General features: G+C 37.8%; 4 protein-coding genes across 4 annotated transcripts; 1 reads left to right on the forward strand and 3 right to left on the reverse strand.

Annotated features, from left to right (window-relative positions):
• Positions 1 to 4,367: 4,367 nt before the first annotated feature.
• LOC137951270 (G-type lectin S-receptor-like serine/threonine-protein kinase At1g11330) lies at positions 4,368 to 7,040 on the reverse strand. Its single transcript, XM_068797856.1, has 7 exons — positions 6,972 to 7,040; positions 6,603 to 6,856; positions 6,252 to 6,318; positions 5,337 to 5,547; positions 5,009 to 5,246; positions 4,776 to 4,926; positions 4,368 to 4,670 (listed from the first exon to the last, which is right to left on the reverse strand). The coding sequence occupies exons 1-7, from the start codon at positions 7,038 to 7,040 to the stop codon at positions 4,368 to 4,370; spliced, it is 1,293 nt and encodes a 430-aa protein (XP_068653957.1).
• A 2,604-nt stretch (positions 7,041 to 9,644) lies between these two features.
• LOC137951715 (patellin-4-like) lies at positions 9,645 to 12,225 on the reverse strand. Its single transcript, XM_068798578.1, has 4 exons — positions 10,740 to 12,225; positions 10,510 to 10,634; positions 10,286 to 10,430; positions 9,645 to 10,066 (listed from the first exon to the last, which is right to left on the reverse strand). The coding sequence occupies exons 1-4, from the start codon at positions 12,120 to 12,122 to the stop codon at positions 9,815 to 9,817; spliced, it is 1,905 nt and encodes a 634-aa protein (XP_068654679.1). The 5' UTR covers positions 12,123 to 12,225; the 3' UTR covers positions 9,645 to 9,814.
• A 511-nt stretch (positions 12,226 to 12,736) lies between these two features.
• On the reverse strand, positions 12,737 to 20,580 carry LOC137951495 (twinkle homolog protein, chloroplastic/mitochondrial-like). Its single transcript, XM_068798185.1, has 21 exons — positions 20,171 to 20,580; positions 19,444 to 19,577; positions 19,039 to 19,094; positions 18,897 to 18,954; positions 18,686 to 18,796; positions 18,427 to 18,510; positions 18,267 to 18,347; positions 18,017 to 18,082; positions 17,812 to 17,928; positions 16,393 to 16,440; positions 16,218 to 16,303; positions 16,046 to 16,106; positions 15,354 to 15,536; positions 15,110 to 15,241; positions 14,969 to 15,030; positions 14,340 to 14,423; positions 13,928 to 14,059; positions 13,621 to 13,717; positions 13,413 to 13,547; positions 13,258 to 13,325; positions 12,737 to 13,172 (listed from the first exon to the last, which is right to left on the reverse strand). The coding sequence occupies exons 1-21, from the start codon at positions 20,406 to 20,408 to the stop codon at positions 13,109 to 13,111; spliced, it is 2,097 nt and encodes a 698-aa protein (XP_068654286.1). The 5' UTR covers positions 20,409 to 20,580; the 3' UTR covers positions 12,737 to 13,108.
• A 1,967-nt stretch (positions 20,581 to 22,547) lies between these two features.
• LOC137951071 (non-specific lipid-transfer protein C, cotyledon-specific isoform-like) lies at positions 22,548 to 23,061 on the forward strand. The gene is made up of 2 exons (XM_068797636.1): positions 22,548 to 22,898; positions 23,008 to 23,061. Exons 1-2 carry the CDS (start codon positions 22,555 to 22,557, stop codon positions 23,015 to 23,017), a joined length of 354 nt encoding a protein of 117 aa, XP_068653737.1. The 5' UTR covers positions 22,548 to 22,554; the 3' UTR covers positions 23,018 to 23,061.
• Positions 23,062 to 23,386: the final 325 nt, after the last annotated feature.

A 23,386-nucleotide genomic window follows, 5' to 3' on the forward strand; every position in this document is an offset into this window, starting at 1 on the left:
AATTATCAGCAATGCACTTGAACTGAACTGGGTCAAGAGTACATATTAAATACTAAAATGACAAAAATTCATAAAGCTTAGGAATAATTTGGAAGAAAGAGAACAATGGAGATCAGCTCACTTGTAGTACTAGTTGATATTTATAACTTTCAATATGTCTTGTTTAGGTTACTCTCCATTTTCATGTTAAAATATAGGGGATTAATAGTCGTTTTACTAACTCTAAAGTAGATTATAATTGTCTCTGCTTTGGTTAAAGATCATTTAAAAAAAAAAAACATTACTATTGTCTGCTTTATCTTTTGAATCCTGAGTAGCAGTATTATTGTTGTAAGGAGAATAATTGAGAAATAAAATCCGATGTTGTGGGATTTCCTAATCTGTGCCTTACCTTGAGACTGATAAGAAATTAACATTCGATGTTGCACTATCGCCTCAATTGCTTTGATGAGCTAGGAACATCATATGTGAAAATACTAATGATACACATACAAAAAAAAAAAAAAAAACCTTAAGCTGCATTGCAATGCGGAAATAGTTAGGTCGTTTCTAGAACAGATTTGTTCCCCATTTAAAGATTGATAGTTCAATTGCTTTATCTCTAAAGATAAAGTTGGCTATCTGGGTTCTAGTCAAACTGCATCTTCAGTGGCAAGCATGCCGAGGATCTTGGACATAGAGAGTCGATCTGTTGCACTTTCTTGGACATATGGGATCATTGAGTGTCTCAAACATTTCACAAGTTATGTATTTCATTACTTTTGTTGATGACTTCACTCGAGTCACATGATTGTTTTTATTCAAAGATAGGTCTGAATTTTTTTTCATATTTAAGTCCTTTCATGCCATGGTGTACACTCAGTTTGGTAAGAAAATATAAGTTTTTTATTCTGATAATGCTAGAGAGTACCTCTCTGGTGAATTTCAATCCTTTTGTTAGGATCATGGCATAATCCATTAAAAATCATGTGCATACATTCTTCAACAAAATGGTGTAGCCAAAAGGAAAAATAGACATCTCCTAGAGGTAGTATGTGGCATGCTCTACTCTATGCATGTGCCTTATTTTTACTACCCCATGCCATTCTTTCTGCCTACTTTCTCATTAATTGACTAGCCCTCTTTAGTACTTAATCATAAATTCCCATACTCTTTGTTATTTCCAGATGAATATCCTTTATCCCTTCCCTTGAAGGTCTTTGGTTGCACATGTTCTATTCATGTCACACCCCCCTAGAAGAGTAAGTTTGACCCAAAGTCTATTAAGTGTATTTTTCTTGGGTTACTCTTGTACCCAAAAAGGTTATGTCTGCTATAATCCGTCTCTTCGAAAGGTATTTGTCTCTTGAGATGTTACTTTTTTATAGGACACATCATTGTACTCTTCTAAAGATGCTCCTTCGGGTCTTTCATCAATTCGAACAACTCCGAGTCCTATTGTGCCACTTGATATGGATCTATGTCACCCCCCTTAAGCAGCGACCAATACCACACTTGTGGAATTTATGGGTCCCTCTGAGGTAAACCCATCTTCCCCTACTGTATTTGGTCCATAGTTTGATTATAGGCCTATAACTCTGCATAAGGAGCCTAGGATGTGCACTAGGTCCTCCACTTCTCATGCTATATCCAATTTTATCTCTTACCATCATTTGTCTTCTTCTTCTTGTCAATTCCTTGCATCGATTTCTTCTATATCTATCCCACAGTCATATTAAACATGTACCTAGGTTCCGCTTCCTTCTAGAAAGAAACCCGTGGGCTATAAATGGGTTTTTACCATTAAGCACAATCCCAATGGTTCAATGGCCCATCTAGTAGCAAATGGATACACTCAGTGTTATGGAGTTGATTATGAGGAAACATTCTCCTTAATGGCCAAGTTAAATTCACTACGAATCTTATTATCACTTGTTGCAAATTCTTCTTGGTCAATATATCAAATAGATGTGAATATACCTTTTAAAATGGTGATATTAAGGAGGAGATCTATTTGTATCAATCACCTGGTTTTGTGGTTGAAGGGGAGTCGATATGCAAATTGCAAAAATCTTTATATGGTTTAAAACAGGTTCTTCGGGCTTGGTTTGACAAATTTAGTCAAACAATGTTGCGGTTTGGATTCAGTAGATGCTCTGTAGATTATTATGTGTTTGTAAAGAATACCTTAAATGAGAGTGTATTACTGATAGTTTATGTAGATGATATTGTCTTAACCGGCAGTAATACGAAAGGTATAAAATAAGTCAAAATGAGGATATGCGAGGAATTCAAAACAAAAGACCTTGGACTTCTGAAATATTTTTTGGGTATTAATGTCTTCCAATCAAAACATGGGATTGTCTTATTCGAGGGAAAGTATGTTCTTGATCTATTAGAAGACACATGGATGATCGGATGTCGACCGGTAGATACTTCTATGGAGGCTAACACAAAGTTGTGTGCAAGCTCTAGTAAAAATATAGATGTGGGTAAATATTAAAGACTAGTGGAGAAACTCATTTATCTTACAGTGACCAGACCATATATATCATATACCGTAAGTTTGGTTAGTCATTATATGCATAAACCATAAGTTATTCATTGGCAAACTTGGAGAGGATCATCCGATGTTTAAAAGGAGCTCCAGGCAAGAGACTTCTATATAAATGTCATGGTCACCTCAACAATGAAAGATTTACGGATGCAGATTGGACCGGATCACCTGATGACAGGAAGTCTACTTCTGGGTATTGCACTTTAGTTGGAGGGAACTTGGTTACATAGAGGAGTAAAATGCAGAATGTGGTTGCATGATCCAGTGCTGAAGTAGAAAACAGAGTTGTGGCCCATGCAATCAGTGAGTTTCTATGGATCAAATCATTTTTTTATTGAATTGGGGTTCCAAAAAAAACTCCTACGGAACTATATTGTGACAACTAGGCAACCATCTACATTACTTCAAAACCGGTCTTCCGCGAGAGAACAAAATATATTGAGGTAGATTGCCATTTCATACGAGAAAAAATTCAAGTTGACATTATATCTCTCAAACATGTTTCATTTCTAGGACAAATGACAAATATACTCACAAACACAGGTCACATCCATGATATAGACCACTATATGCAACAAACTAAACTAGGTATTTATGATGTTTTCTCACCCCCAGTTTGAGGGGGAGTGTTGAAAGATGTAAACCAAGTATAGTGGCAATGATGTAAATTACTTTTATTTCTTGTCCATTTCCTCTCTTAGGGTAAAGGGTATTAATGTAATTGGTAAGATATTCAATATTATAAATACATGTTAAGGGGGAGGATTAGGAATGTTACATTACCCTAATCCTCCTTCCATCTTTCTTTCACTCTCACTCTCTTAGCCGATCCCTCCCATTCTCCTTCCTCTCTCACTCAATCATCTTCTCATCTTCTCTTCTTTCTTTCTTCTTCTTGTAACTCTACCCCCCCCCCCCTAAACTAGTTCGGTTATTACTCATTACATGGATCCTAAATCTAACAATTAGTCTTACTGAAAAGGAAGAAATCCAAACTCTTTTTCAGGGAGATACTCGTATATCGATATCTTCTCTTCTCTTCTCTTCTATTTGAATCCAAATAGGTCACTTTACTGTTATCAGCCCCTTTGTTCCCCTTTGCGCCTTGTGATGGAGTGTACAAGAGAGAAAATAGGAATAGAAACAGACATTTTCCTACAGTACTTAGTTCAAAAAGTGAAAATTAGGAGATGATAAACTGTATTGTTTTCTTTGTGATCAAGTTTTTTTTTGCTCTTAGTAAATAAAAAATTTCTCACAAAATGACAGTGTTTCGGGAGAAAAAAATATATAAACTTGAGAGAAAATAACTATTTTTCTCTTCTTTTTTTTCTTTTCTCTCGATGATTCTCTGTTGCCAACCAACAGAAAATAACTCTCCCCTTTTTTTTTCTTTTCTTTTCCCTTTTTGTGGGTTCCAAACACATCCTAAGTAACTAATGAGAATTGCAAGTTTTATTTTAGAGCTCTCACTTTTTTTGTTTGTTGTTTTTAGAGGTGATTGGATCCATTTCAACTCAATTTACATTGATGGCCAGGTTGAATTTATGGATTTTTTTAAGGCTTGGAGTGCCTTAATCTTTAGGGTTCTGTTTGAGATGACACGGCTTAGGGCTAAAAATCTCTTTTGTTACATATGCCCAAGATCTCAGCCTTATTTTCCAAGTTTGGTCTTTTTTGGGGTGATTGTATCTAATGTGAACTTAGAAATGTCTTGTTGGTATGAATTTCAGTCGCATCAGTTGCTTTGATGAGCTAGAAACACCAACAAGTAACTAAACATGTTGAAACAGCAGCGAGAACAGTAATGAAAACGAAAAACGTCAACACCTTAGCGGCATGGCAATGAGGAAATCGTCAGCTCGTTTGCAGAACAGATTTCTTCCACATTTACGGATGAAAACCCTCCGTTGTCCCGAATGAAAAAAGCGGGCTGTTTTGGTTCAGGTAATGGTGCATCTTCAGTTCCAAGCATGGCGACGACATGTGACATGGAAGGCCGATCTGTTGCCCGTTCCTGTACACACAGCAGTGCCACATGAATGCACTTCTTCAGTTTCCAATTGGGTTGTTCATCCTGCAGAACAGGATTCACCAACTCAAATGGCCGGTCGTCGTTCCACAGGTTCCACGCCTGAGAGAAGTGTCTCATTTAAATCATATCAGTAGTCCTTTGGTGGTTCAAAATCACAAAAGAAAAAGCCAGTGACCAGATTGATTGATAACAGTTAGTGCTTACATGTCCCAGAAGGTTTAAAGAGTCGTCGAAATTGTGAGGGCCACTGTTCCTCTTCCCGGTCACTATTTCAAGCAGCAAAACACCAAAGCTGAAGACATCCGATTTCACAGAGAAGTGGCCTTCCATTGCGTATTCAGGAGCCATGTAACCACTGAAATTGATCATTCAAGAAATCAGTAGTTGGGAGGGATGCGAGACGAGTAAAAGAATGACAAGATGAAGGTTGCACTCACTATGTCCCAACCACCCTTATTGTGTTTTCAGGGGATTCATCAGGTCTAAAGATTCTTGCCATGCCAAAATCAGAAATTTTGGGGGTCATATCAGCATCCAGAAGAATGTTGCTAGCTTTCAAGTCTCTGTGGATGATTCTTAATCTTGAGTATTTGTGAAGGTAAAGCATCCCTTGAGCAATCCCTTCCACGATATGGAAGCGTGTATCCCAGTTGAGCATCGCTGCCCGGTTTGGATCTGCATCACGTTAATGGTATATCCCATTGAAAGCAAGCACTTCAATACAGAATCCAGAGGAAGTTACCAGTAAGTGGAGGTTAATCTTACTGAAAAGAAAAAAATCCAAGCTCTTATTCGGGAGATACTCGTAAATCAGTATCTTCTCTTCGCTCTGAATGCAGCAACCAAGGAGTCTAACGAGATTTCCGTGCTGTAGTTTCGCAATAACCATGATCTCATTTTTGAACTCCTCTACACCTTGCCTGGAACTCCTTGATAGTCTCTTTACTGCTATCAGTCCTCCGTTCCCCACTTTACCCTGCGATCAACTGCATTTCAATTTCACGCTCAGAATCTCAAGATGAGAATGCAATGAAGCAAAATTAGATCAAACTGGTTCTTGTACTTTCAAAATTTAACCAAGGGAAAGTCTTGTTTTCAGCTGAGAAGCCATCAGTAGCGGCAGCGATGCTATCAAAGCTGAAGAATGGTAACACTGGTCGCGTTTCGCCTTCCAGGAGGTTGTTCACGTCAGTGACATGGATGTGAACAGCTTTATGATCATAGAACTGTTCTCTTGTCTTCTTCGATCGGCCTGGTAAAGATCACAACAGAATTGAGTTGAATTAATCATAGTTCTTGTAATACTTGCCATAGAGTTGTATTGGCTTTGCCAGAAAAAGCCATAGTCAATATAATCGATAGTTAAGAGCTCAAATCATAAAATATGATGCATTACAAATACTTTTTCTTCTGATTATGCATCTGCACAAGTAGTACAAGATGGAGCCTGAGAGCGCTGCCACCATTACGGACACTGCGGGTATTATCCAGAGACGCCTACTATTTCGTGGAGCTTCTACAGAATACAGGAACTCAAATCATCTCATGAACCATCGAATGGAGCCAAATCACAAAATGTGAAACCCAAATTGCAAAAACTTCAGATAGAAAGATTGATATGTGGAAAGCCGAGAAAACTCTTGAGAAATGGAAAAAAGATAGAAAAAGAAGGAATTTTACCTTCCATTCCAGTGTATTCAGGAGGTTGAGCTTGTGGCCCTGACAGGAAGGGGAAAGGGTGGTGAATCTACAACATAATACAATTAGAAAACACAGAAGTAGGAGCCTTATTACCTTCATTCTCTCCACTTTGAGGAGCTAGGGACGATACCCTACACGAAGAAAATAAGACAGTTCCTGATTGTGTACATTAGTGATGCAAAAACCAAACTGAACCAGAGAGGTCTCACAGACCGGATCCCATTGAACTTGGCAGCCTCTTAGACTTCTTAATATTACACAGTTTCGATAAATGAGTTATCATTATTTCTCCAGCTCTAGGACAAGATGAGATGATCATGTGTAGCTTACAGTTCGTAGTTTATGTAGATAATCCCAGCGTCAAGATCAGCTATTCTGGAAAAGGCCTCCTCCGACAGATACAGGTTTGCCGCACATCCTGAATGGCAATAATCCACGATCGTCACAACCTCACTTCTCTCTTTACATGGCTGACGACCAGTTTGATTAGTAGCTGCGACGCATCGGATCGAGTATTGCCTTCCACATGCAGCTCGATTGTGCCAAATGACGTCACTGGCTGCTGCAATCAGGACGCCCTTGGTCTGGTTGCCATAGCAGGAAGAAGCTATATATACCATCAACAGGCGCACCGGTGAGAAAGATGTACGTGATGAATCAGTGCTAGTGAAGATCATCTAGAGAGTACATCTAAGTTACCCGGAATGAGAACTTACGAACATAAGGAGCACTATAGTAGGCCACAGTCCAGGGAATTGCAGCTGCCATCGAAGTGAGGCCCAAGAAAGTTGCTGAAACCACGAGATAGCATAATCCTCTCGCCATTTTTCTTTGATACTAGTACCACACTGAGACCTCCTTCCACCTTTCAAAAGAAAATTATTGTAGACTTAAACTCCTGGTTGCTTGACTGGAATTGCTTCGTGGAAATTTCAGCGTTCCTGCTTCAGTGGGGTCGGTAGACTTGAGCAGGAGTCAACAAAATGAGCTCTTGTAGCAGGCAATCTCGATCAAGTTGCTTGCAGGGGACGCCGCTGCGATGACCGAGAACTTTTTTTCGTCCCCACTGTAGTTTCCTCGGGAATGATCTTATCCTTGGGGATCCCAGGGACAGTTTGTCATTCTCAAAAGGAAATAAAATAACCAAAAAAATCATTTTCTTTTTCATAGATTTTTCGGCTGAAAACTTTTTACAGTAGAAATTTTGTTTCTTGTGTGTCCGCTACAAGAGGAAAAAAAAATAAAAATTACTTCTGGTTCTTGAATGAATAAGCAGAAACGAAGAAAAAAGTTCTATAAACAACAAAAGACATGGCTGGAGTAATTTTTTTGTTTGTGAAGTTGTGGTTATAACTGCGCTGTTTTTTGGTCCCTTTTTAACGAGTAATGGTTTCAGATTTTTTATTTTCTAATCATACCCATTTTGAGGTTAATAGTCCCGAAGCATAAGACATTCTGAAAAGTTTTATTCTTCTTCTTCCGTTTCTGTTTCTGAAATACCATGAAACAGAGACGAAACAGAGCTTACCGAGATGTTTTTATTTCCAACAATGGTATCAGAACTATTTCATACTAAATTTCCGTTACATGCTGCCGTCAAAAACGACGCATCCGGTGGATATTTTCCGGCGACGTTTGCTGGAAACAGAAAAACAGAGGACGCTCTCTGTTTTTCGGTAGGAGGAAGAAGACAACCAGTTTTGCGCCACCACACATTCCCCCCACGTTGCAGCCGCCGCCGCCGTCGTCAATTCCGCGACACCGAGAGCCCCCAGCTCCCGCTGCCGTCACCGCAGCAGCTCCCGAAAAATTTCATCCCGCGCTGTTAAAAACAGCGTCGCGGGGAAGAAGATGAACAGCGCTCGAGTTTAATTTTCGGGACCGCACGTCGACCCTTCACGGATGCTAGATTCGTCCAGCCAGACTTGTTAAAGCGCCAAAGTCCAGCGCGGACAGACTCGTCGGGTTTCCCGTAAACCCGGACCGCACGGACAGACTCGTTCGTTTCTCAATTCCGCGCCAGCGTCGGCGTTATTGATAAAGAACAGAAGTTGGAGTCCTAAGCTAACTATGAAACTGACGAGGAATTGAAGGAGAGTCATAGGCGAGGATTTCTACAAGGAGAAAAAAACAAAAACGAGTCGTCCCAAAGGAATTTAGAAAGGGGAAAGTTTGGGTTGACCCCAATGAGGCCAGCCATGGGCAAATATTAGGAAGCTTGTCAAGGATGGTTTCGTTATCAAGAAACCCACAAAGATACCACACGATTAGATGAAGTTGTTAGAGTCTGAAAATATTTTGGAGGCTTATAGAAGCTCATTCATCGTCCCATCGTGTGGTTTTGGAGGCATTAGATTCGTATCGTCGAGGGCTTCGATATATTAAGGTATCAACTCAAAAAAAATCTGAAAATTTTCTTTATATGGCAGGCAAGTGTTGATAGACAACACAACAATTCGAGTATCAAGATGAAGATTCGTTTTGGAGTATACGATGTTTGAAGATGAAAGTTTTCTTCTAGGTCTAATGAGTGACTGTTTTGGAGTATACGATGTTTGAAGATGAAAGTTTTCTTCTAGGTCTAATGAGTGACTGTTTTACTCGTAAAAGAGAACTTATTTAGTTAAAATTTAAATATACTTTTACTTTTATTTTATTTTGTCATAACACACATAAAAAAAATGGTTAGTTGATGAACTTTAGGCCATGTATGTTCAAGAAAAATAGAGATCGATTCAGGAACAAAGAGAAAGTGCATATTTGGTTACACTGGAAAGTAGAGCAAGTGAGCCATTAAGCTCAAGGGAAGAAAGTAGCTCATGGCCCTTCAAATTAGGTTCCTGGAGCTTTCTTTTGAGATACAATTATTTATATCAACTCTCATTCTTAATGGCATAAAGTGTCTCAAAACTAAACTTTCGAACCTTTCTTGTTGCCTGACATTTGCTACTTCAGATATCCATTTATTTTTTTAAAAAATCTTATTGCCAAAATTATTTTTACGTTAGAAAATAGACTAATAAATATCCATAAATATAAAAAATTTAATATGAAAAGTATATTATAAATCTATGAACTCCAAGGAAAACTGGGTAGTAGGGTAAGAAAACATGAATGAGGAAGAAAAAAGTAGAATACAAACCTAAAACTAATAGAGATGACAAATAAGAAAATAATTCATTATCTTTGTGGGTTTATTAAGTCAACTAATAGAACCTGCTCTAGTACCACGTTGAATTTCTAGAAAAGAGAAATAATTTATCGACTCGTTTCATTTTAGTACATCGGGCCATTGTTTATAATACAGGAAATACATAGTATCATAGTCAAGCCCCAATACACCCATAATAGAATTTTTAATCATAATCAAAATAAAAAAAATTACTTAATTAAATATTAATTTTAGAATAAAAAGTTTCAATCATAGGCACAAAAAAAAAAAAAGAAGGAATAAGGAATAAACAAATGTATAACAATCTCTTTAGTATCAAGCTCCAAATTGTCCCCAGATCTCATGAATTGCAAAGCACGCAGACTGAATATCAAGTTGTCTTAACCTTGTATCGGCACAGCAGTTTCTTCTTTCTCATGGCATTGATATTCTCAATTGTTAGAACAACTTTCCCTGCCTCGTTGTTCCTGAACATGTTCCGAACTGCTTCTTCCCGTGAACCCATTTTCTTGCCCTTTTGAATGATGGTGGTGTATGCGCCTTCATCCGCAGGAACGAATTCCTCCTTGTAGTTCACTTCCCAACCAAGCACGCTCAGGTCCCAAACGATGGTAGATCCCGCCTGTTGCATAAATGGACATGTATTTTAGTTGATTCATTTTTTCTAAGATTACTTGCGCGATTACAAGGATCGATCAGTGTCAGCTTGGTCTTTGGAATTTGAGAGAGAAAACCCCATTGGAGTGGAGGAGTGAAGAACAAATTGCTGCTGTGTAAGGAGTCGGACTGTTCTCTTCTTTTTAGCATGTTAAATTACAGAGAGTTCAGTGATAAGAGTTACCTCTGGTGCAGGAATTTCAATGGTCTCAGTTGATCCACCTTTCATTGTAACTTCCACAACCTCACCAGTACCGGCAGAGAACTCGGTATCATTCTCTCGTTTAAGGCCACCATACTGGGTAGGAATCTCAACAGCAGGAATGTATCTATAGACAAATTTGGAACATGTTTCTCAGAGCATGACAAAAACAATGGAAATGCACAGAAAACCAAAGAATATCTTACCTGAGAAGGGTTTCAGTGACTTTGGATGGACGAGCAAAGACAAACTTGCTCTTGGTTCTTTGAGTCAGGAAGGGGGAGAGAATAGCATTGAAGGCGTAGTACCAGAAAGGGACGTTGATGAAGATCTGCAACAATAGGTGAACTGAGTTGATGAAATCACAGTAAAATAGAAGAAGATTAAGATCAGATTACAAATGAATTGAGGAAAATGGAGAGGTGGAAGTTCTTACGTTTCGTGCTACAAACTCTGGATAGTTGTCCTGGAGCAGAGTAACGGCTTTCTTGGTTGCAAGCCTCAGCTCCTTCTTTGAGGGTCCAGGAGTGCTCTTCAGATCAGTAATCTGAAGCAACGAAGAGACGCCTCCACGCTTGAAAGTTAGGTTCTCGATGCCCTTTTCCATCACCTGGAACCTCCACCTCAGGAACTGCTCGCGCTTCTCCTCTGTTCCGAATGTCTTCTGGTAGAACTCGGCATCTTCAAAGACCCCATAGACGTTGTAGCATACTGGGTGACCGTCGCGGTCGACGCCGTTCATGTAAGCGACGGAGTTGAGATTGCTGTCGAAATCCTCGTTCAAGATCGAATCGATGTTGAACGCTTTCCGCCATAAGAGGGTATTGCGAAGCATTTCGAAGGCCTCGTTAACCTTGAATTCCCTGGCACGCAGGAACTTCAGGAGGACTACGTCGGTGGACTCGTCGCCCTTGCTGGGCAAAAGAGGGACTCCCCAGAGGGAAATGTCCTTGGCGAACTCTACAGCTTCTTCGGTTTTTTCCCTTGTTTCGCCGGCTTCTGCGGCTTTTTCCTCGGTGGCCGCCTCAAGGTTCTGAAGCTTTTTGGTGCCGAAGTTCCCACTGCTTTCAACAGCTTTGTCCTCCGCAACTCCATCGGTTTTTGCCTTTTGCTCGCCTAAGTGAGTTTTCTCCTGCACACACGCATCTGATTTGTCGTCCTTCTCCTCGGTCACTTGTGCAGGTTTTTCATCTTTGTTGCCTTCTATTTCTGGGGGGTTTATAGCTTTCTCCTCTACCTCTTCTGCAGGTTTTTCATCCTTATTTTCTTGAACTTCGATTTTGTTGTCTTCCTCCTTGTCTCCTACTTGGGCTGTGTTTTCGTCCTTCTTTTCACCTACTTCGACATTGTTTTCTTCTTTCTTTTCTCCTTCTTCAACAGGCTTCTCGTCTTTCTTTTCTCCTTCCGCTGATGCTGCCTTTTCAGCGGTCTCCTCTTTGGGTTTATCAGCTTCCTTCACTCCCACCTTAACATCTGCCTCCTTTTCGTCCTCTTTGAGAAGCTTGTTTGCAAGGATCGCCTCCTCCACCTTCGCCTTGAGCTCTATCAAAGCCTTCTTCTCGAATTCCTTCAAATCAGAGAAAAAAACGTTCTCTTCTTTGAACGAAGCATTCTTCAAGACAGCAGGCGGTGGTGAAGCATCCCCACTATCGACATTCTTCACACCCTCCTCGTCCTTCACGCCATCTTTCGTTTTCTGGACGTCCTCGTCAATAACTTTAACGGTCTCTTCACCCACCGCCTTGGGTTCTTCAGGTTGAGAGAGAGCAAACTCAACACTCTGGGCCGCTTCCGATTTCACCACCACCTCAACCGCCATGCTTTGACCTGAAGAGAAAGATAAACACGGAAAGCCGTGATTGAAGAGATACACGGCCGACAGGAAGCTAATGGGTTCTTCCTCTGCTTTCGGTGTCGGGACACTCGTATCTTGTCCTCTTTAACGGCGGTATTGCATCGAGGTTTGACGAATTCAAAGGATCTCGCAACGGTCGATTATCTGGCACCACCACCAACGAGCCGTTGGGGTTCCTTTCCCTGTATAACAGCCAGATAAAAAGGCATGTAAAAGAATCAACAAGGGATTCGCCTGGTTTAGTTTTTTTTTTTTTCGAGAGCAAGCTAATAATATTCAACTATTTTCCTCTTTGGGATTCCGATTCTTTCAGCATTTCGCCATGATGCAAGCTTTGGTTGTAGACTGATGGTAGTTTCTGTTAGCTGTTGCGCATGCTGTCTGTCTCCTTCGAGACTGCAACAGCTCTTTTATTATTTCCATTCATTCCAAACTGACTGCGCTTGCTTTTGGGTTCTCTATCAGTAGCTGTTGCTTTGCTTATTTTAGGCCTTGGGTAAACCAAACGGTAGAAGAACCAAAGCTTGTTCTAGATCACAAACTAACAGAACATGGAACACAATCACATGGCTCTGAAGGGAACAAATTATGATATTGTGTACACCGTTTAACAAATCAAATATACATATGAAACTAGAGCAGCAGTGACACATGTAGACCACAAAAATATGTTATCTGCTGATCTAACATGTACATTTACGAAATAGGAACTGTTTACAAGCTTCCAGAACCCGGATGTGCACATTTGACCCTCGATTAGAAAGCAGGCAACTTGTACTGCGGCAAAAAACCATTGATGGAGCTAACCACTAACGCTTCGTGAGAACTTACAAGACCTCAGCAGCTAGAGATAGTATTTTAAGGCGTTATTCGTTTTTCCAAGTATGTACTGAGAAGAATTTCCTCATCTCAGATCAAAACTGGATATTGAGCTCCCTGTCTATTTCCATTCATCCTCTTTTTCTCATGTTAGCTACAGGTTTTTTCTCTACATCCTTGAACTCTCCTGTGGCTCTGCAGAGACAAGTTACGATCAATCGAGAGAGCCAAGGCAAAAAAATAAAAAATCAATTACTGCTCAAGATGAAGAATGACTCACCTACTGTATGATAGGATGGCCTCTCCAATGTTGCCTATTACCTTATTCCTCACTTTCCTCACAAAAATCTGCACACAAATGCAGAGATACAGGTTACCAAAAAATACAATTTCATAAATAACACAAAAAAATCCTAATTTCATGACATTATCAACCTTAACTTCATCTAGGGGCCCAGAATCTGGATCTCGGTTCCGATGAACTACAATGCCATTATCACATTTGTTTATAAAATGAGCACTTCCACTTATATCATAAAGATTAGGAGGACTACCCATCCAGTTTTGTAGCTGCAAAGGATGAGAATGTTAATAAAGTATCATCAAATTGGGACAAGGGCCGCTGCAGATGTTGTTTGGCTACCTGTCTTGGATGTGCAACAAACCAGACATGGCATGAGTGATGCTGTGCAAAGCGCTTTATCCTCGTAAGCATCTGACTCACATATTCTGTCTCTGTCCTGTAACCACATATAGAACAAAGAGCAATGCAATATATGAACAATCTTTCTTGTGGTCATACTACACTTGAGCACAAACAAGCTCCCACCAGGTGAGATAGACCATCTACAGAAGATACTCTAAATGGAATGGTAAATATCAACTGTGGAGTATGAAGTCAAGGCAGCGCAAGAAAACAAAAATAATAAACTGGCAGTCATACAACTTACTGGCTCGGTGGACGTTGATGATCTAGTTCGTTGTATGGATCGATCACTAGCCCACGAGCCCCATACCTAAGAACTGCTACCTTCGCAAGCTCAAGAACCCATTTAATTGATGGAAGACAATCATCATCACACCTGTTCCCGACACAAATACATTAGGGCCATTAGTAAAAGCTTTGGCAGGGAATCTCTACTTATCCTTCTCCCAGTACTTCATTGTGGATGACACTGTTGCTCACTTAAAAAGAATATGGTGGTTAAGATAGAAGATGGCTAGATTAATTCAATGAAGACCCATCAATCTGGGGCAAGTCTGCTAGTCAAATGTATTAGTGTAGGATCATGGGCCAGACCGACTTCAAATTCCCAGTAACTAGCAACTATTAAAATGCAAAAAATTAAAAATTGAACTCACCGTATGAGATAAAATGTATCATTTAACCATTCTTTTCCACGTTTTAGTTCCTCATCACTTATTCTCTCAGCATCTCCTCCATAACTGTAGGAAAGCCAATACAAGGTTGAAAATAATTAGGTTCTAACCCGAAACAATAAATTATAAGAAAGCAACCCCTAGAAAAACTGATTGTGCAAACCAAGACACACAATAATCTTGAATTGGGCCAGGCTCGATTCAATATTTGGAGCCTGCCTGAATCCAATCAAGCCAATTCCAGTGTTAGGTGAAGATGCTAGATGTTGTATGCTGATATCAATGTTGCAATAATTTTCTACTAATATTTTCAAAAAAATAATATTTCTAATATTATGCTTAGTATCACCACTGAAATACTCTCACATGCAATGTCATTCCTCATCATGACATCTGTACGGTAATTGCACTAGTAGCCTGAACGTATCCCTCCACAAAGAAAGGCTTGATAATGTGCTTCACAAAAAGCTTTATTTCATGAAGTCTAACATTAATACTGCATTAGTATCCTCACATCATGTTAACCACCACCACTGCAATATATTCAGGCAATGGCAGTCACCTAATTATGACATCTCAATGAGTAGTTACACAAGGAGCTTGAAATTTACCTTGCGATGAAAAAAGGCTTTTTTATGTGCTTCTCCAAAAGCTTTCTTGCATGCTCCCGAACCTAATTGTTGAGAAAATAGATTTAGCCATGAATGCAAAAGGTCTACAACACTAATATCTTCAATACATAATCATCTTGCCTGGTTCTCCATTGAGCAAACAGCGAACTTCCAACCTTTACTTTCATTCAGATTGACCATGAGAGCATCAATCCACTCACTCTTCCCAGAACTCGGAACCCCAGTAACAACTGTTAGCTCTCCGGGTACAACCTATTTAAGATAAAATAAGATTAAAAATGCAATTTACGGAAGAAATACAGAGATCTGGCGTAAAGATCAAATGTTAGAAATTAGAGAACTGGTTAAAGATCAAACTACTTACCTTATACAACTCATCCAGACTTTTCCAACCAGACGATGCACCCATTTCATATCCAGAACTACGAGTATAGTAAGAATCAATCTCATCAAAATAGTGATCAAATTGGAATAAACCACGGACAGGATATAGTTCAGCACTCTCAATTACTTCTTTTAGGGCATTTTGCCCTAAATACATGAGCACCTGCGGTGAAGAGGCAAGACCAATTAATAAAAATATGAAAACCACTGCTACACAACTATTGATGAAGAAATTAGTGCTGCAAAATCGCCCATTTACTCTATTTTGCAATGGGTACTATTAGTTTTTTTTAACTAAAATAATACATTTTTCAAAACTGGGATGCTTGGTTTTAGCACCCCTTCTCTTCTGGATGAGGTTTTAGCACTGTCAAGTGTGTCAATCAAAGGTATCAATTTCATGGCCTAGAGTTCCAGAGGGTCACATAGAATGAACTCAGAAGAGAACAGTTACTTTTAGTGGCCAAAGCTTAACACTTTAAATATTTATTTCTACAATATGAAAGGGCCATATAATTGGACATGTCTATCAGATCACAGTAGTTGTACCTCGTCGCACAAGTGACCTAAACTGTTAAAGTGCATCATTCTTGAGCTCATATGATGTTCTTAGACTCATATTAATGTCAATATGATACTCATGCAATTTTTAAATGCAAGACAAACCCTAACCTCATTAGCATCCTTGCAAATCTCAGTTTCATTTTTCCGAGGCCACCTAACTCGCCAACATCTGCTAGTTTAGAATATCACAGGATGAAATGAGAAGTTGAAATGACCACTTCAATAAAAATCTTTACTTTAGATCACATATGAAACACAAAGAAGTTACGAGAACATGAACCTTTCCCGGCCAATGCGACGTGCAAGCTCCTCAGCTAAAGCCTGTCCAGGTGCATCTGCATCTGTCGCTAAAATAATTCGAGATGCCTAATGATACAGATAAAGAGTGATATATTCTCCTATGCATTGCAAACAAGAAATTGACCACACATCATAAGGAAAAAACTATGCCATACCTTTGCAAGGTACTCCTTACAGTTCCACAAATACTGATACTTTTTGTCCTAGCTTTACAAAAAACATCAATGAAAGTTAGGTGTCTAGTACATATATGAAGTAAACATCTCTAGTGTGGTTATAGAAAATATTATTGTTAGGAACATATGGCTCCGCCCTTCATGAGTTAATTAGAACACCTTACATTAGATAAATGACACCTGACTATAGATTAAAAAAACAGCAGATATGCATCATTTTTATATTTTTTTCTGAAATCACTGGCTATGTCACTGAACATCATTAGCTAAGGGAATAATTAGTTGCTAACTTAAAATGAACCATACCCACACTCTTAACAAACTATAGATTAAGTTTGCCGAAAAGTAATACAAAAAAGAAATATATGAGCAAAACAAGAAAGACAGTATCTAAATCACAAAACAATAATAGAAAGGAAAAATTCAGCTTAATTGCACTGAAAAGCTCACATCAACTGCTAAGAAGACTCTATGCAATTTGCACAAACATCAAACAGAGAAGAAGTTAACTAATTTACACAGATGAACTCTCAGAAAGATAACACTATAAACTACGGCAACTTGATTACCTTCTTCATCCAGTTGTCTGAAAGAAGAGGTTGAAATTAAGCTACCAAAAAAAAGCTAATTTAGCCAAGTATATGCGGTTAACAGCACTCTTCACCTAACTCTCTGAATATTCTAAAAAAAAATGATATCTTCATAAGCTATTGCAGAAAAGTATACTTTTCCAATTATAAGCATTGGAAATATCGACCAGCCAACCTAGTAGGAAACTTGCACATGAAGATGCATGAGGAAAGACATATCAATTCACTCACAAGTGACCAGGTTGACAGGTTTAAAGCATGAATGCGTTAACCTGCCAATTTTTTTGTGAAGCCAACCCAACCATGCCAAAGTTGCAAATCTGGCTCAAATGGCTGCCCTTTTCCTAATTGTATAAGTGGATAAGAGATACATGTCAACATGCACTCAGGTATGATGATCAAGAACAACATTCACATAAATTACCAGCTAGTGAGTACTAGCGGACAACTATGAACTGTGCAGTTGTCTTGACTTATTCTTATAATAATATAAATTATTGGAGGTTACTACTCCAAAACATCAGTTAAATCGGCAATAACATATAGTTCCTTATCAGATCGAATATTTGAGCTTTTCCCAGCTCCCTTTGAGTTTTGTAATTTCATTGGTGAATTTTGTTTCTTAGTTCTCATGATTTTCATATTAGATGCAGACAACTAGAAAAAAAAATATTAAATTTTGTCAGTAAGTAAGAAAAAAAATTCCACATTCTTATATGTAAACATGACAGGTAAAAGAACAAAAAATTTCAAAACACCATGCTTTTAACCATTAAGAGCTGAGAAAGAGGATATAACTGCTCCAAACCTCTTCTTCTGTTGGCAACTCCTTCTCAGAAACTTTTGCAGGTGCACCATCTGGAACACTCACACAGTTACGGAATCCAGCTTCTTCCATTGAAAGTTTATCCATTTCACCCTCAACCTATTTTCACATCAAATAGATAAATAAGTATTTAAACAAACAAATGAAATAAAGATAGATGACTTAATAATAGGGATGAATATTTTACAACGATGATATCGCTTGCTTGCTTAATATCATCAACTCCGTACAGTATCTTCTCTGTGCCACTCTCCTGATAGGAAAAGAGTCATCAAACAAAAATTTGAGACCATGTCATACGGTTGCACTCTTAAAAAAATTCTAATCAATATTTAAAAAAAAATCTTCCTCATCAGATTGAATTTTCAAATGGTGAAAAATATGAAAAGAACTTCAGTTCAGTGAAAATTTGTATATGATCAAAATATAAAAGGAACCTGCCAAAACTTTTTGGACACGGTTCTGTACTTGCAACTGATAAGGCTTCCATTTCTTCTGTATGCAAAAGCAATAACAACCTAGGAAAAGAATAAACATATAATAGTTACGCAAAGAATCATCATGACTCACTATAATCAAACTAAATCTTTTACAAACCTCATCACCCCGTCTGAGTTGCATAACACCATTTCTTCTTAATGTTTCTCCAGATATCATCCGCTCATTGAAGTATTCAAGTAGCTGGAATTTATAAAAAGAAAAAAGTAAACAAATAGACATTGAGACACTTGTAATTTCTAACCCTCCCTCAATGAAAAGCTATGTTGGGTTAAGCAGCCAATAGAAATAATTTAAATACACCTTTTAAAAAAAAATAAAAATAGTTAGTATCATGTTAAGTAACAAATATGATTACCTCAGGACATAATGGCTCTAGATTAAGGTTTTCCTCTGTAATTATTTTGTAGGAGTTACTTTTTGACTTTGACTTATTACCAGCACTCTTTGTTGCAGCTTGTCCGTAAGCCTGAAAATTAAAAGTATTAATCTCGACAAGGAATTTTTTTTTTTTAATTTTCTTGGAGATATCTCCATAAAACTATCTTTAACAGTACAAACAAATTTACCGTCACGTGGCCTCTGCATCCACATTTAGCTCTAAAGCATGACCACATAGCCAAGTCTCTAAAGTAGACAAAAGAAAACAGTTAACCAACAATTCAATGACCAAAATTCAAAAGGCAAGGTCTCTCTCTCTCCCTCTCCTACCCATCTTCACGTATAAATAGAGAAAAACTTCTTTCCTTTGCGTCTCCACCTGCACACTGTTTTAGAGGATATTATACACAAAAGGAAATGGTGATGCCAAAATTAAAACAAAGAAAAAAAATGTATCTAAACAATCATTACTTGTATTACAGATGCGACAATGAAATTTGAAAATGCTTTCTAAGTGACATGCAAGTCAACACAGAGCACAAATGCACAGGATGTCAGATAAAGATACTTCTTAGGTGCCCCGAACAGAGAATATATGCATACAAAATGAGATGGTATCAGGCAATTACTGAGCTTAAACCAAACAGATGCAAGAAGTCAACCAAAAGAACAGTAGAAAATGTTACTGCCGAACAAAACGTTTAAATTACTAATAAACAAAGGAGTAGCAGAAACCTGAGGGCACAACATGTGATCGTACTGTCCAGGCTTGCAAGTGCCACAGCTTATTCCCTCGGCCTCTAGCCTCTTTTTCAGTACAGAAAGTCGTGCAGCAACACGAGTTTCATCCTCTAGTATCTGCGTATGACCTTTTGGCAGGAGCCCCAGAAAATGAAACACAGCATTATTAAAACAGAGCAGTTTAAAACGAAAGGCATTTAGACTGGGAACCACATCCATAACCATAATCGCAGAGCAGGAAAATCATTTTAATCGAAATGAAAGAAAATTTCAGTAAAAAAAATCGCATGCTGCCCGGCAAATTAACCAACAAACGAATTTAAGGGGAAGAACCAGGGTTCTATTGATCAAATTACAAAACACCAAAGCTGAGCAGAAAGAACAATTCAGTCCACTAAAATAACGAAAAGAAAAACATGTATCATCATAAGAAACAAGCTCTACAGTCAACAATTAGAGCAACCATAAAGCAAAACGCAGCGTATTCAGAAGAAGAACAAAAAAGGACTAAATGAAAATTTCTAGGAAATAGAGATTGAGACACCTGAAACCATGTGCAAGTTCATAAGTCGATTAAAAAAAACTAACAACGGGACCAAGTCGAAACATGATACTTATCAGGAAACGAAAAGCAGGTAGACGAAAAGAGCTCTAAAGTGACAGCAACGATAGACTAGAACCTAGAATAGGAGAAAAGAGGAGCTGGAATTAAAACAAATACCTGTTCCCGGTATCATTACAGAGGCACGCGAGCAAAACCTGGAAATTCTCAGGGCAGTGGGCGGTCGAGGAGGCCGAGTGAAGAGTCTACCCCTGTCAGCATACGAAAGGTGAATGAAGCGGTGAAGAGAGGAAGACAGCGCTGAGGATGAAGGGGAAGACTTGAGCAAGAACTTGTGAGCCATTAGTATGTTCGGTGAAAGGAGAGTTCGCAGAGGGGGGTGAGAGAGATGATGCATCCCTTCCGACGATGACTAGCCTCAACCTTCCATGGGAAGAAAGAGAGGGAAAGGGGCGGCAAAAATAATTAACGAAGAGAATCCTTTTGAACAAAGATGAACAGATGAGGACGACTTGCTGAGGCTTTGCTTATTTAGGGTTGTAAAATGACTGTTAAGACTCAAGTACTCTTCGTCTCTCAGTGTGGAGCGTGGACTCTTAACCTCTGCCACTCGCCTGCAGCGGAACTGTCCTAAATATTCCAAGATTTGCCTAGCCTAAGACACGCCATTGACTGCGGTACGCCATGTTAGTGCACACTGGAAATGAATATTTTCACTTTCAGTATTTTCATTAGTAAAAATAACCGAAAAACTTATCCAAGTGGCGAGTTAGAGTGAATTAACTATTTAATTTATTTTCACTCATTCTTAAGAAAAATGAGTGAAAATAAAATTACTCATTCTTAAGAAAAATGAGTGAAAATAAAATTACTCCCTAGTAAATTCTTATTCATTCTGTATAATAAAATTAAGTGTTTATTTAAGTATTTTATTTTATATATTTAATTAAAAATATTAATTTACTTTAAAATTATTTATTAATTTAAACAAGTTAAAATTTATCTTTGTTTATTAAAATAATAGTTAAATAAATGTATCTTATAAAAATTATATCTATCAGAGTAATTTTATATAAAAAAATACCCTCTTTTTAATTTATCTAAATTTATAATTTTAATATCATATTTGATTTCTAATGTAAGAGTGAGAATTTAGATATTAATAAGTAAAAAATTGATTAAGTATTTTTTTTATAATTTTTTATATATTTAACTAAATAAATAATTGAGTTTTTAAAGTTTTTTATAAATTTAAATTTATTTTTAAAAATTATTTAATAATTTAAAAGAAGTTAGAGTTTAATTTAGTTTAGTCAAATAAAACTATCTAAAATAAAATTTAAATTTATTAAAATAATTTATATAATAAAATACCCTTATTTATATATATATATATATATATATATATATATATATATATATTTAATGACTATTTTAAGAGCGAGAATTTAGATATTGTAAAGTAACAATTTGATTAACATTTGGATATTATAAAAGTAAGGATTTGTTAATAATTTAATTTTTATATATTTAATTTAAAAATAATCTTAATTTATTTTAATTTATTTATTAATTTAAAACAAGTCAAAATAATTTATTTAGTTAAATAAAAATATCTTATAAAACTAAATCTGTAAAAGTAATTTTTATAATAAAATAACCTCTTTTTTATTTACATAATTTTATGATTTTATTATTATATTTAGTTAATATTTTAAGAGTGATAATTTAGATATTAAAAAGTAATAATTTGATTAAGCATTTGGATATTATAAAAGTAAATTTTGTTTAAGTATTTTTATATATTTAATTAAATAAATAAATTTAATTTAATTATTTATTAATTCAGACAAGTTAAAATTTATCTTAACTTATTAATAGAAATTTGAAATAAAAAATCTTATAAGAATTAAATCTTTTATTAATAAATTTCTTATATACTTTTCACTATACAATAACACAAAAAATTAATTCACTTTTACTAGGTAATTAATTCACTTTCAAAGTGCACTACCCCCCTTGGTGTGACCACGCGAATATGTAAAATATTTGAGTTATGTGAAATGACAAAATTTCTTAGCCATACCATCAAATATATACTGTATCTATCGGCCAGAATCCTCCTGTCCGAATCACGTGACCGGCGGTTGATGATAGTTTCGTAACGTATCGTTTTCTGTAACGGTTGAGTCGAGCCGTTTCACTTGGACGCAGCTCCTTATCTGACGAAACTTGGAGTATCTGGACCGCCCAATTGGCTGGAATATTACTACTCCTCATCGCTCATCGATCACGTTAGCAGTAACCCGTGCATGGAAACGCTGTTTCTTCGTCTTTCCCGATGAGAGCTCTGCAACTCCATGAAACGGATAGCATCGGGAAGATGAAATCCCAAACCCCAAAATGATAGAAACTGCAATTCACCACTGTATATGTACCTCACCACTCCACTCACAGAGATCACCACCGCAGCGAGCTCAAGAAGAAGAAGCAGCAGCAGCAGCAGTGAAAGAGCCTCTTTCGTTACAATCAACGACGTTACCATGAAGAACCTCTGTTTCTCAGGCTGCTTACTCGTCTCCCTCATCTTCGTCGCAGCCCAGGTTTCGGAAGCTGCCATCACCTGCCCTACCGTCGCCAACCAGGCCTTCTCTTGCGTGAAATTCGTCACCGGGAAGGCGCCCAAGCCTGCCGACGCCTGCTGCGCTGGACTGCATATGCTGGCCAAGAGTGCCACGACTACGGTTGACCGACAAAACATCTGCCGCTGCCTCAAGGCCGCAGTGCAGAACCTTGCCGGCGTGCAGGACAAGTACTTGAGCCAGGTCCCTGCCTCTTGCGGCATCAAACTTGGGTTCCCCGTCTCCTTGAAGACCAACTGCGACAGGTAAATTAGCTTAACATAGTCTCTTTTAGTTTATTCATCTCTCGACCCATTCAAATACTCTATTATCACAGATCAGAGCATTTACGATTTTCACTCATCTTCTTCGCAGGATCGCATAGGAGAAGGAAGTAGAGATCGAGAGTAGCAGCTAGCGTCATGTCTGAATTGAATAAAAGGAGTGAGAAACTTGTATTAGGATTCCCTGAGGATGCCTCTTAATATGTACTAAGCTCCTGATTTTAATAGAAGTTAAAGAGTACCAGTTACCTGTTCCAGTTCCTGATTTTGTTTCGCATATTTTTCTTGTTAAAGATTCAAATCTGAAGCTCCAGATAGAGACTGCATAAACCAAAAACTAAAGATATGTTATAAGGATCTGCAAAAAGATCACTAAAGGCTGCATACCCAAAGATTACTAATGGATCACATAATTCGATATGTGGAGTAAAGTTGTTGAAAAGAGCTGGTGGTTCCATTATAGACAGACT

This window comes from Aristolochia californica, unplaced genomic scaffold, assembly GCF_029961685.1.
Source record: "Aristolochia californica isolate CCGP_79_NKW_82.1479 unplaced genomic scaffold, dmAriCali1.0.hap1 SCAF_15, whole genome shotgun sequence".
NCBI lineage: Eukaryota > Viridiplantae > Streptophyta > Magnoliopsida > Piperales > Aristolochiaceae > Aristolochia > Aristolochia californica.

Excerpts from the sequence above, each read along its gene's own strand:
- LOC137951270 (XM_068797856.1), bottom strand. The coding sequence starts at position 7,040 with ATGGCAGCTGCAATTCCCTGGACTGTGGCCTACTATAGTGCTCCTTAT. Across the intron at positions 5,548-6,251 it reads TGAATACACTGGAATGGAAG|GGTAAAGTGGGGAACGGAGG; the intron begins GTAAAATTCCTT and ends AGTTGATCGCAG. Across the intron at positions 4,671-4,775 it reads CTTTAAACCTTCTGGGACAT|GCGTGGAACCTGTGGAACGA; the intron begins GTAAGCACTAAC and ends CACTTCTCTCAG.
- LOC137951715 (XM_068798578.1), bottom strand. The coding sequence starts at position 12,122 with ATGGCGGTTGAGGTGGTGGTGAAATCGGAAGCGGCCCAGAGTGTTGAG. Across the intron at positions 10,635-10,739 it reads CAGAGTTTGTAGCACGAAAC|ATCTTCATCAACGTCCCTTT; the intron begins GTAAGAACTTCC and ends CTATTGTTGCAG. Across the intron at positions 10,431-10,509 it reads GTCACTGAAACCCTTCTCAG|ATACATTCCTGCTGTTGAGA; the intron begins GTAAGATATTCT and ends ATTTGTCTATAG.
- LOC137951495 (XM_068798185.1), bottom strand. The coding sequence starts at position 20,408 with ATGCATCATCTCTCTCACCCCCCTCTGCGAACTCTCCTTTCACCGAAC. Across the intron at positions 17,929-18,016 it reads AAGCAAGCGATATCATCGTT|GTTGAGGGTGAAATGGATAA; the intron begins GTAAAATATTCA and ends ATGTGAAAATAG. Across the intron at positions 13,326-13,412 it reads GGCCCCTAGATGAAGTTAAG|ATTTTTGTGAGGAAAGTGAG; the intron begins GTTGATAATGTC and ends ATTTGTGTGCAG.
- LOC137951071 (XM_068797636.1), top strand. The coding sequence starts at position 22,555 with ATGAAGAACCTCTGTTTCTCAGGCTGCTTACTCGTCTCCCTCATCTTC.